Genomic DNA, 13,019 nt, shown 5'->3' with positions numbered 1-13,019 from the left:
TAGCATGGTGTTGATTACACTTGGCACCTTGTCTGTACTAACAGCCAAGTTGACACAGTTAATCATCACAAAGGAAGTCATTCTACAAATATTTAATGAGCACCTAATAAGTGCCATCACCATAGTAAGCTAGCTCTAGTGACAGTATTCTGAGAGAATGAAAATAGGGCCAGAGAGATAGTACAAGGGTTAAAGCCCTTGCTTTGCATACAGTCGATCCCAGTTTGATCCCTGGCACTGCATGTCTTGACGGGGGTAACCCAGCACTGCCAGGTTGGCCCAAACACCCTCCTCCAAATAAAAGACTAGGAAGATAAATTTTTTTTTTAAAGAAAGGGATTTCAGAAATAAAAAATACCAGAGAAAAAATAAGGTAGGTGGTGTTGGTTATTTTAATCAGGTGGTTCAAATTGCTGCAGATCTTTCCTTGGATTCTTTTTATTTTAATAATATCATTTTTTTAATTTTAATGTAGAAAAAAAGCCACAGCTGTTGATGCAATTCTACAATTGAATTCGATTAGATAACAAATTCCAGTATTAAACTCAATCAGTATAAAAAAGGTATGTGAGAATTGTCATGTCGGACCTCAGGGTTGCCCAGCTCTCGTCTTCAGGATTGATGGGGTGTTTGTTGCTTTAGGCTTACGCAGGCTCCGGGGTCGGGGGCACTGATCCCAACTCCCGAGGCCGCTGTGGGAGTGGGGCGTGGCCGCCAGGGCTTCTGGAAGTCCCGGGGAGCAGGAGGCTGCCCATCCCCACTCCGAGAAGACCCCCCGCCAAGTTCTCAGCCTGGGCACCAGGTACCTGGAGTTATTCGCAGTTCGGTGTCTGTGCAGAGAACCTTCATGAAGGGGTGGAGTTGGACCCGTGGCGTGGCTGCAGCCTAGGGGGTGGGTGCAGCTGCTGAGGCGGGGGCGGTGCTTAGCCCACTACCCTCCCAGGGCGCCCCAGAGGTTTCAGCTGTGGGTGGGACTGGAGGTTGCATGAATTTTAGCCGCTCAGAGCACTCAGTAGAGCAGGGCGGTGGGCAAGTCAGCACGGGCGGGGAGGGGGGCCCACACAGTTCACTGCTCAGAAACTGCGTGCTGTGTGACACGCAGCCCATGTCAGGACCGTAAAATGTCACTGTGGTACTAACATGGAGAAGGAAGGAGGCAGTAGGAGATTCCCCACAATCACCTGTGTGTGGTCTCAGCAACCACAATTAGGAAGCACTGTAGCACGGTCACTGTCATCCTGTTGTTCATCAGTTTGCTCGAGCGGGCACCAGTAACGTCTCCATTGTGAGACTTGTTGTTACTGTTTTTGGCATATCGAATACACCAAGGGTAGCTTGCCAGGCTCTGGCATGCGGGCAAGATACTCTCAGTAGCTTGCCGGGTTCTCTGAGAGGGACAGAGGAATTGAACCTGGGTCGGCCGCGTGCAAGGCAAACGCCCTACCCGCTGTGCTATCGCTCCAGTGATAGATGCTGATCAGCATCTATTATTATTATTATATCTGTTATTTTGCTGTTCAGAACTTCTACTGACTTTTTAATATCACCTACCATGCTCTTCATTTCTGTCATGTCTGACAATTAGGAAAAGAGTTTTAAAATGAAGGGAGCAGGCTGAAGCAATAGCATAGCGGGTAGGGCATTTGCCTGGTATGCGGGTGACCCGGGTTCGATTCCCAGCATCCCGTATAATCCCCTGAGCACCACTAGGAGTAATTCCTGAGTGCATGAGCCAGGAGTAATCCCTGTGCATCCAAAAAGCAAAAAGAAAAGAAAAAAACGGAGGGAGCAGGGAGGGGGAAGGGAAGGAAATTAAATGTTATCAAATGCATTTTAGATGTCTACTAAAATGCTCATGTTTTAATTTGCTTTTCTTCTACTAACCCATAATGAATTATATTAACAGCATCCTCATTCTGAAACCTAATTCCATGGTCATCATTATACCTGACCTGATTATAGCCAATTCAGAATATTATAAACTACAGTCCTTTGGCCAAATATGAACCAGCACCTAGAAGCTAAGGACGATTTAAAATGATTTTAAATAGATGGGAAATCAAAAGGAGAAATCTATTTGGGGGCGGGATGTGAAAGTCACATGGAAGGCAAATTTTACTGTACATCCATCAAATTCTGTATTAGTTCCCCGTTGTGGCTGTGACATACTACCACAAGTTTAGTGGTTCAAGACAACACAGATTTGTTCTCCGGTAGTTGTGCAGATGCGAGGTTGAAACCACATTTGCATGGGGGTGGGAGGGCTCGTTCCTCCTCCAGGCTCCGCGGGGGCCACCATGCACCTGCCACTTCCTGCTCTGACGCTCACCTGGTGGCCCCTTCTTCCGTCTTTCCAGATGGCAGTTTAGCACCTTCACGTCTCTCTCCCCACCCTGGCCTCAGTCTCTCTGATTCTTGTATTTAAATCACAGGACAGGACACAATCCACACATTCATCAACTGGTAAATGGATCTCTAAGTAGTACATCCAAGGAGTTGAGTACTCTGCAACAAAAAGAAATGAACTGTAAGAAGTTGTATTAGCTACTACCATAGGCATGAACCTTGAAAGCATTTTTCTAAGGGGACAAAAACACCCCGCAAAGATCACCTACCATAAATAAGCCTTTTGTACAAAACTTTCTGGGGGAAAAAAAAACAGCAAATCTTCAGAGAAAGTATGTAAGAGGTTGCCTGGGTGAGCGCTCAGAACAAAGAGTAACTGCAAATGGGCACAGGTGCAGGGGGGAGGGGAGGGAGAGAAGGGCGTGTTGTGTTTTTTCTTAGATCGGGCCGAGGGGTGCCAATGTACTGAAAATCACTGACTTGTGCTTTGTATGGAAATCAGTGGTTTTTCAAGCGCAGCTGAGAATCAGTAGGCAAGGGTGCAGTTAAAAAAAAAACTCGGATTTTGGGGGACAGACATAGCAGAGGGACTAATGTGCTGTTGCCTCGCGTGGGGTCCCAGCTGGGTCCCCTGCACCCCACTCTGTCTGTGGCCCCTGGGCACCAGCCCACACGCTGTGCCCCACCGCCCAGAGCCAGGAAAACGCCCCTCGGTGAGGCCAGCAGAGGCCAGAGCCCAGGGAACGGGGCGGGGGGCAGCCGGGAGAGGCGGGGGCGGCGCGGGCTGCGGCGGGCCCGGGCAGAGCGGGTCCCCCCACGCGGGGAAGGGCGCACACGGGCCCCAGGACCCGTCCACGGCCCTGCGCCCGAGGCAGCGGCGGCGCTGGGCGGCCTGTGGGCCCGGGCCGGCACCCGGGAAGAGGGCCGCCAGCATCCTGCCTCGGTTTCCCCGCTGCGCCCGGGCACCGCAGGATGCTGGCGAGGGCCCGGGGGATGAACGAGAGCGTCAACGGCCTCGGGCCACGGCCACGCACGCGGGCAACGGGGAGGCGCGGGAGGGGGGCGGGGGAGGGGGGGAAGGAGAAGGAGGGGGAGGGGGAGGGGGAGGAGGAGGAGGAGGAAGAGAGGAGGAGGGGAGAAGGAAAAGAGGAGGAAGAGGAGGCGAGGAGGAAGAGAGGAGGTGGAGGAGGAGGAGAGGAAGGGGAGGGGAGGAGGGAGAAGAGAGGAGGAGGAGGAGGAGAGGAAGGGGCGGGGAGGAGGGAGGACTCCCGCTCCCGGCATGCCGCGCGGGCGGGCGTGCGGGCGAGCGCGCATGCGCGGGCGGCGGCGGCGGCGGTTCGCTCCCCGCGGGGGGTGAGGGCGGTTCGCGCCGAGCTCGGGGCCGGTGAGTGCGGCGGCGGCGGCGGCGGCGGCGGGAGGGGACGCGGCTTCCCGCGGGGCGGGGCGGGGCGGGCGGCGGGGCCGAGAGACGCGCGGGACGGCCGCGGGGGTCCCGCGGGGACGGGGCTGCGGTCAGGAGGGACGCGGGGCCGGGGATGCCGGGACCTGACGGGCACACGCGGGAGTCGCTAACGGAATCCCGCACAGCCGACACCCCCGTGCACACGCCTTCCTCACACGCCCCCGTGCATACGCCCCTGTGCACGCGCCCCCGTGCACACGCCTCCTGCACACCGCTCTGCACACCCGCACACACACCCCCGTGCACGCGCCCCAGTGCACACGCCTCCTGCACACTGCCCTGCACACCGAGCACACACCCCCGTGCACACACAGTGCACACGCCTCCTGCACACTGCCCTGCACACCCGGCACAAACCCCAGGGAGCACACCCCTGCATGCGTGCGCACGCGCACACACACACACACACACACACACACACACCGCTGTACACACCCTGCACACACCCTGGTACATGCCCAGCCCAGTGCAGCTCCCATATACACATATCCCCACATACACTGCCATATACAGTGCCATACACACATGCTCCAGTACACACATACTCCCATACAAACACACCCCCATACACACCCATCTTCATACCCCCATACACGCCCTTAGTACATACATACCCCATAAGTACAGCCTCCACACACCCATATGCATTCACCACCATGTACGCACTCCAGTACATACATACCCCCAGACACACATCCCAGTGCACACATACCCCTGTACACACCCACACCTTCTTTCATATACACACTTCCATACGCACACATACCCGTACACATGTACCTCCATACACACATGCCCCATACACATGCCGTTCACACACACCCATACCCCGATACACAGCCCTATTGCAGTGTTCACAGCCCTGTGCATGCACACACACCACTACACACGCCCATTACACATAAACCCTCAATGTACACATGTCAAGTACATACACAACCCTGTACACACACTAGTATACACATCCCAGTGCACACATGCCCCAAAGGGAATTCTGTACACACACAAAGACACACATGCACAGACTCACAGGAATTCAACTTGTTAGTCACTGTTGTTGCTTTTGGAACGGGAAAGGATCTTTGTGGCTTCAGGTTCTGAAGGAATAGTAAGGAGCATACTACATTTTCATTTCATTTTAATGTTTTGTCCTGTGTACAAAAAAAAAATGTATTTCTTGAAAACTTGCAGGTGGACGTAACACTTGGCACAGCTCTTCCAGAAAGTGATCTTCATACATACACCTACACCCTGTGAAAATACTGTCACTGTAGTGCCTGCCACTCACTGCAGTGTAGAGCAAGTGACTGGACACAGGCGTGCTGTTCAATAAGAGGTGGTGGAATTATGTACAGTCTTGCCTTTGCCTTGGCAGTAGTGAACTCGAAAGACAGGGACTGGAGAGGTAGTCCAGGGGGTGGAGCATTCACCTTTACACAGCTGGCCCAGGTTCAGTCCCTGGCATCCCAGATGTCCCCCTCCCCCCCGCACCACTAGGAGTGACCCCTGAGCATTGCCGCATGTGGTCCTAAAACAAGCAACAACAACAAAAAAAAAGAAAAGAAAAAGGAAGTGAAAGTTTTTGGATAAAGGGGGAAAAGATCATCACCTGGAGATAGAGTGGGGAGATGGGAGTGTTACTGTACCCCAAAAAAACTGCTTGACCAGTGTGCAAAGCAAAGAGGAAAGGTGTGCTGCGAGCACTCAGCATGGTACCACGGTCAGCGAGTGCCGGGGGCCTTTGATGAGGAGATCTGGGTGGCAGCACGAAGCGGGATGAGTTTTTTCAGTTATTTGCTAACTTTTGATCCGTGAACCGTAGAGGTACAATGGAGATCCTTATGCTGATAACCCCGAATAATGGAAGCTCTCTTGAGGTAGAGAGGCATGCTACATCACAACCCTGAGTTTTCAGTGGTTCCTCTGACTTGGTGTTCTTGGTTCAGCGTTTCAGACTGCTTTCGTGCTCTAGACCCTGTCTAGATAGGCTGTGCCCACGCCAGTTTTGATTTCCAGTCTGCTCTATGTGTCCTCATTTTGAGACTCATGCTAAAAAAAAAAAAAAAATAAAAAAAATTAAAATGCCTGAAGCTTACCCCCTTTTTTTAATGGCAAGAATTCAACAAGACTTCTGAAAACTGCCGTGCCTCAGGTCACAAAAGGCTCTTTGAATCTTCTCTGTATATTCTGTTGATTAACGCAAGTCACATAGCCAAGGCCAGAGTCCCTAGTGACTGACTACGTATGTTCTGTCTGCTGGGACCCTCTGCAGAGGCATGTGACGAAGGGTAGGATGGCTACTATTTTATTGCAGGAAGGGAGGAAGATCTGGAAACAAGAATGACCAAGGAGATGAGTTAGAAAGATGAAGTTGAAAATAAGTTGAAGGAAGTTGAGGAAAAAAAAATTTAAAAATAGAATCTTCAAGTGCAAACTTATGCATATCTGTCAAGGCACACCTTTCTACTTAGATTAGAATTTTCAGGCCCAGAAGATAGTACTACAGCAATGACGGTACTTGCCTTGCGGCCAACTTGGCTTGTTTTCTGGCACTCCTTAGAGCCCCCTGGACACTGCTTGGTGTGCCCTCCCCCCAAAAAAAAGGTTTCCCCCCACTTCGGTCTTCCATGTCAATATCAAATTTGCTTTGTCTTATGTAACATGTCAGCCCCCATACCTAGGCCTATAACCAATTTGGAGTGCTCATAGAAACCATGAAATAATCAAATACTGCACATTTAAAGATACCAGTTCTTAGAGTACTAATTCTGAATGTGTTTATTTTAGCTCCTGAATTTATTCATTCTTATCCTTGTCTGCCAACCCATCTTCACAGTGAACCTTCTTTTCAGGGAGATGTCCTTTGCTTCGTAGATGTAATGCACTTTAAGTTTGTTACTCAACAGTGAAAATGAGTCTTACAGAGGTAATACATATTTTTGTATACTTTCCATTTTTCGGGGCTCCTTTTCCCCCTACCCCCGAATCAAATAGTTCCAGGGTAATGTCTTCATTTCAGCTTGTGCTGTAAAACAGTACAGCTTTTGGCTAAGAGTAAAGACTTTGGGGAGTAGAGAGATAGCACAGTATCTCCGAGTAAGGTGTTTGCCTTGCATGTGGCCGACCCAGATTCAATTCCTAGCACCCCGTATCGTCCACTGGCCTTGCCAGGAATAATCCCTGAGCACAGAGCCTGGAGTAAGCCTTGAACATACCAGGTACGGCCCCAAAATAAAAATAAAGATCCGAACTTAGGACTGCTTGCAATACTAGCTAGTGGCTCTAACTTTGGGCATATCGTTTAACCTGTTGTGCCTCAGCATTTGATTCTGTAAATGCTGATAAGAGTACTTGACACACAGAAAAATTAGCGTTAAGACATAAAAAACACTGATCACAGTTCTGACACATAATAACTATCTCCTAAATATTAGCGATATCTTGGGTTTTTATTCAGAAGTCATGAATTGTGGGTCTCACAGAGCAAAGTGTATTTGTGTGTGTGTACACTATTCAGTCATTTTAATAGGTAAGAAAGTAATTTTTTTATTATTTTATTGTCTTGAATTCCAGGTTAAATTAAAAATACCTTTTGGAAATAAATTACTAGATGCTGTGTGTTTGGTGCCCAACAAGAGCCTGACATACGGAATAATTCTTACCCACGGAGCGTCGGGAGACATGAACCTCCCTCATTTGATGTCACTGGCATCCCATCTTGCGTCTCACGGCTTCTTTTGCCTGAGATTTACCTGTAAAGGCCTTAATATTGTACATAGAATTAAGGCATACAAATCAGTGTTGGTAAGAAAATTGTTTTCTACCTTACTAATGGAAATGTAAGAGCTGATAGCAGTCCTTTGTTTTAGTTCAATCTTTGAGGGCAAGGGATGTAGCTCAGTGGTGGAGAACTTGGAACTGCGAGCCCTGGCTTTGGCTCCTGGCACCACCCTCGCGCCAAATTTAGGAAGTTTTCTAATATTCTTAAAGCTCAGTACACATGGAGCTGGAGAGAGAGTGCCGTGGAGCAGGCAGGGTGCTTCCCTCGTGCAGCCCGCCTGGGTTTCATCCCAGAGCTCGCCAGGAGTCACCCCTGAGCGCAGAACCAGGCGTAGGCCTGAGCACCGCCACTTGTGGCTCAAAAACAACAACAAAAAACAAACCTTCAGACTACATGAGAGCTGTTGAGTGCCTAGGTACCCCTTTTTTGTCTGTCTCAGTTTCCATGGAGATGAATGCTCACATCCTAAATGTTCCTTCCTGATCCTGCCACGGGAAATTACTTACAATGTGATTCTCTCATTGGAACAACTTTTGAGTATACTTCTGGATATTTTTCCAGCTGCACTGTGAGTGTATGAACATGGCACTGTTTTCTGTCTTTATTTAGGCACGTGTTAAATTCCTGGATAAAATGAACATGAAATTTTGAATGATTTTACTCTTGCTAAGTTTTTCAGAACTTTATAGTAGAAGTGTACTATTTTAAGTGATGTCAGAAGCTTTTGCTACTGTTTTACATTTCTAAAAAAAAAGAAAATACTTGATTGAATATTTGTAGACCAGTCATGTGTGATTTTGCTGACATGTTGCTGTTATTACCCAATATAGGATTTGGTATCGGAAAGCATAGTCAGAATAGCAGAACCCAGGATACCTCTTTCAGAAAAATGTCTTAATATTTTGTGGTTGTCTTTGCAAAGATTTTTATTTTTCAGTAATGTTGAGAAACATGTTGGTTTTCTAATAGAATATTTTGTAGGACAAGAATTGATTTTTTTTTTTTTTTTTAGAATTACCTAAAGACTTCAGCAGAATACAAACTTGCAGGTGTTTTCCTTGGAGGTAAGTGCAGTATTTATCAGTACTTATTTTTAAATATAATAATATTGATGTAGGAATAGATAATCAGTAATTAAAATTAACAGGCTAATTCAGGATATTTTGTTTCAGTAAATCACCTCCTTGACATTAACTTAAAGCAAGTTTAAATATCACTATCACTGTCATCCCATTGATCGCCGATTTGCTCGAGTGGGCCCAGTAACGTCTTCATTTGTCCTAACGCTGAGATTTTAGCAGCCTCTCTTCACTCATCCTTCCCAACAGTGCCGCATTAGAGGCTCTTTCAGGATCAGGAAAATGAGACCCATCATTGTTACTGGTTTTGGCATATGAATACGCCACTGGGAGCTTGCGAGGCTCTATCATGGGGGCAGGAAACTCGGTAGCTTGCCAGGTTCTCTGAGAAGGAGAACTAGGCTATAAGATATTTCGAGCTTGGATATAGTCTCTGGATGTTGGCCATTGATGAGATTACACGATGCTGGGGGCAGTTTCTGGGTGTGACTGCCTAGCTACTGGAAAATGGGGGATCTGGGTGGAAGAGGCCCAATCCGGATCCGAGCTTCGCGATCTCAGCCCCGGGTCCCACACACCTGGGTTACTCTGCCGTTCCTTCACGCTTGAGGCTCATCCAACCGTGTGGAGAGTGGCCTTGAGCATGGCTGTGGCTGAGTTCCAGAGGTCTTCAGCTGCCAGGGTTCTGCTCAAGGTGGGGAGGGAGATTCAGCCCACCCCCTCCAAGGGCCCCCAGTGAAGACATCCAGGCGCGGGGGCAAGAGACTCTGCGTCTCTCTCTTCCAGACAAGTTTAAATATAAACCACATGTTTTGTAAACCAGTTTCTCCTTTAACTTACAGCTAAATCATCATCTATTAGTTGTGTCCTGCTCTCTCTTTGTATTAATTAGAAAATAGTAGCTTTTTCTCCCCCCTGACTTGACTCAGGATCAAATAACAACTTGTTAATTGCCACTTTTTAGAGGTTCATCACTCTTTTCTGTGTATGTTTTTATTTCAAACTGAACTTAATTCCTTTCAGGTCGCTCCATGGGCGCAAGAGCAGCTGCCTCTGTAATGTGCCACGTGGAGCCAGAAGAGGCTGATGGTTTCGTTCGCGGCCTCATTTGCATTTCCTACCCCCTGCACCGTCCGAAGCAGCAGCAGAAACTTCGAGACGAAGACCTCTTTCGCATAAAAGATCCCGTACTGTTTGTGTCCGGTTCGGCAGATGAAATGTGTGAAAAGGTGAATGACCGCACGTGTTTGTGTGCGTGAGAGAGAAGGAATGAAAAATATCTGGGGAGTAAGCTGGTACTTTGCAACTTTCAGTCTCTTGAAAACTTCTGATTTGAGGGACCGGAGCAACAGTCCAGGTGATGGGGCTTGTGCCTTGCTCACAGCTGACCCGCAAGAGAGAGGTAGATGGATGGATGGATCTTTGGTCCCCTAAGCCCCACTGGGAGTGATCCTGAGCACAGAGCCAGGAGTAAGCCCTGGTATCCCCCTGGTATGGTTCAAAATAACAAACTGCAAAGCTGATTAATTTTTTTCAAGAACCTAAACAAATATACTGACAGAAAGTTATTTTCTTGTGTTTTTCAGAATTTTTTTTGCTTCAGTTTTTAACAAAAATATGCTTCTCTGTTTCATGATACTACTGTGTTTGAGAGACAGGGATTTTTTACTTCTGTAAACATTTTCTTATGTAATATGTTGTTTCAAAAGTTGTAGAGGGCCCGAGAGAGAGTACAGGGGCTACAGTGCTTGCCTTGCATGTCTGACCCTAGGTGCACACCAGCACCATATATGGCTCCAGAGCATCACCAGTGGTCGATCTTGAGTACAGGGGTGGCCCCAGCGCTCCCCCAAAAATAGTAAAGTAGGTTTAATTTTTGTTTAGGGTTTTGGACCACCTGGGCAGAGCTTTCTTTCTCCTTACACGGGGTTCACCCCTGCTCTGCGTAGGGGCCACTCCTGTGTGCTCAGAACAGCATCTGCTGTGCTGGGATTTGAACCCAGTCAGCTGCGTTCACAGCAAGCCCTGTAACCCCTGTGCTCTCTCTGACCCAAGAGTCGATTTGTAATGAATTTGGTAAACTGAAGTCAAACCAGACAAGGTAAGACAAAAAGAATCTTTTTACTACTCTTCCTTTTTTATTTTCTCTCCTTTAGAACTTGTTGGAGAAAGTGGCACAGAAAATGCAAGCTCCTAATAAAATCCATTGGATTGAGAAGGCAAATCATTCCATGGCAGTAAAAGGACGGTCAACAAATGACGTTTTCAGAGAAATCAACACACAGATTTTGTTTTGGATTCAGAAAATCACTGAAATGGACAAGAAATAACTGTCTTTAGTTAGAAGCCATGTTATTTTGAATACAAATACAGTTCATTTGATTTTCAAAAAAGCGTACCTCTCAGCATTATGAGATATATTTCAGACTAATTTAATGTTCTTTGATGTTCCCCCTATTTTTTCGAAACATGTTTTGTGAATGAAAGTCCTTTACAAGATGTCTTTGGAGAGCACTGTTATATAAAGATGATGTACAAATAGCGAAGGTGGTCTAAATATAATTTATTTTCATTAATATAGTTACGTTTTGAGAAAATATTAAACATTTGAATTTGTTACTCTGGTGTTTTCATTGTATACAGCTGAGTTTGCAGCGGTCTTCTTTTATTCTCTTGCAGTAACATTGATTTGCAAGAGAGTATGTTTTAGGGATACAGTGTACAGCACACACTGTGTCCATCCCACTTCATTTGCTCCTTTTAGCCCACACCCTGTCCTGCCCTTCCCTTTGGTAATCTTAGGTCTGTAGGCAGAGTTCGAGGGTTTATTAGAGCCTACATAGCAGAGAGCATTTGATACTTGTTCTTCTCCTGACTTACTTCCCTTAGCTTGGCCCCTATCGGTTCCATGTTGCGACAGAAGACAAGATTTCATCTTTTCTGGTGACAGTATTCTGTCATACATGTGGACCGTATGTTCTTTATCCACTCGTCTGCCATGGGGTTGTCTTCAAATGTTGCCTGTTGTAGGTAGTGCTGCAATGAACATAACAGGTGTGAGTGGATCTTCAAACGTGTTTTGACTTCTTTGGATTCCTACCTAGGAGTGGAACTGCTGGCTCATATGGTAGTTTTGACGGGGAGCTATGGGAGAAGGCATTCCTCGAACCATCTCGAACAGTTCTCGAACCTTTCCTGGCTTGTACCCAGGAGCGACCCCTGGTAGGGCTCTTACTCGTAGGTACTCAGTAGTTAACGGGAGAAAGGCCTGGAGGAGCCAAAGCGTTACCTCAGCAGAAATAGAACCAGCAGGAATGCTACCTAAAGGCTTCTTTCCAGTTCTGTAAATGCTGTTCACTGACGTAGTGGTTGTATGTCAGTGAGTCAACATACTAATCACTGAGAGCTAAGGAACAATGTTATAGCATGGACTCGCCCATTAAGGTACTTATTAGAGAATGCCATGAGGCAAAAAAAAATTTAGTATTTTACCAGCTGCATTGAATTTTATAGCAAAACCCAGCAGAAATCACTTAGAGTGATAGTTCAGCGGGTAGGGCACTTACCTTGCACACGGCTGTCCTGGGTTCGATCCCTAGCATCCCATGTGGTCCCCGAGCACTGCCAAGTTTAGTTTATGAGTCTATAGCCAGTACTAATCCAGGAGCACAGCTGGGTGAGGCCCAAAAGGCAGAAAAAAAGGTGGATTGTGTGTGTACATACATGGAGGAGGGTGTATTTGTCCCAAGAAAAGTCAGAGAGATTACTGAAATTTCTTCTAGAAGTGATAAGCCTCCCGTGCATTTAGGAGGGCTATTTTTGGCAAAGACAAAACCCAAGATCACAGTTGAACTTGAATAAAAATCATGAATACTTGCAGGTATGATCTAGTGGACCGTAGACTGTAGGTTGTGCCCTTGGTCTTGTTACCGACAGTGCTGCAGGAGGAAAAGAACCCAATAAGCCTTTCACACACAACGTTACGTGCTCAAAGGAGATTATGAAAGAGGAACACTCTCTTCAAGCCTCTCTAATAAAAAGAAATATAAAATTGAGGTACTCTTGGGGGCTGGAGCGATAGCACAGCGGGTAGGGCGTTTGCCTTGCACGCGGCCGACCCGGGTTCGAATCCCAGCATCCCATATGGTCCCCTGAGCACCGCCAGGGGTGATTCCTGAGTGAAGAGCCAGGAGTGACCCCTGTGCATCGCCGGGTGTGACCCAAAAACCAAAAAAAAAAAAAATTGAGGTACTCTTACGAAAAAAATTATGCAGGACCTCCAGAGAGAAGCAATCATATCCTATGGGACAATAATGAGACATTAAAATGTTAATATAAGATTCAAGTTAGT

General features: G+C 47.3%; 1 protein-coding gene across 4 annotated transcripts; it reads left to right on the top strand.

Moving 5' to 3' along the window:
- Positions 1 to 3,614: 3,614 nt before the first annotated feature.
- On the top strand, positions 3,615 to 11,287 carry TEX30 (testis expressed 30). 4 transcript variants are annotated; one of them, XM_055138670.1, is made up of 7 exons: positions 3,667 to 3,730; positions 5,000 to 5,144; positions 6,661 to 6,734; positions 7,382 to 7,612; positions 8,602 to 8,653; positions 9,692 to 9,897; positions 10,825 to 11,287. In XM_055138670.1, exons 3-7 carry the CDS (start codon positions 6,720 to 6,722, stop codon positions 10,996 to 10,998), a joined length of 678 nt encoding a protein of 225 aa, XP_054994645.1. In that variant the 5' UTR covers positions 3,667 to 3,730; positions 5,000 to 5,144; positions 6,661 to 6,719; the 3' UTR covers positions 10,999 to 11,287. The 4 variants fall into 4 exon arrangements, with proteins under 4 accessions (XP_054994640.1, XP_054994634.1, XP_054994645.1 ...); XM_055138651.1 differs by having other exon boundaries at positions 3,668 to 3,730; positions 6,596 to 6,734; XM_055138665.1 differs by lacking the exon at positions 5,000 to 5,144 and having other exon boundaries at positions 3,615 to 3,730.
- Positions 11,288 to 13,019: the final 1,732 nt, after the last annotated feature.

The sequence above is a fragment of the Sorex araneus genome, chromosome 1 (assembly GCF_027595985.1).
Source record: "Sorex araneus isolate mSorAra2 chromosome 1, mSorAra2.pri, whole genome shotgun sequence".
NCBI classification, from domain to species: Eukaryota; Metazoa; Chordata; class Mammalia; order Eulipotyphla; family Soricidae; genus Sorex; species Sorex araneus.
The sequence above is the reverse complement of the archived record's forward strand: the minus strand, read 5'-3'. Positions and strand labels throughout refer to the sequence as shown.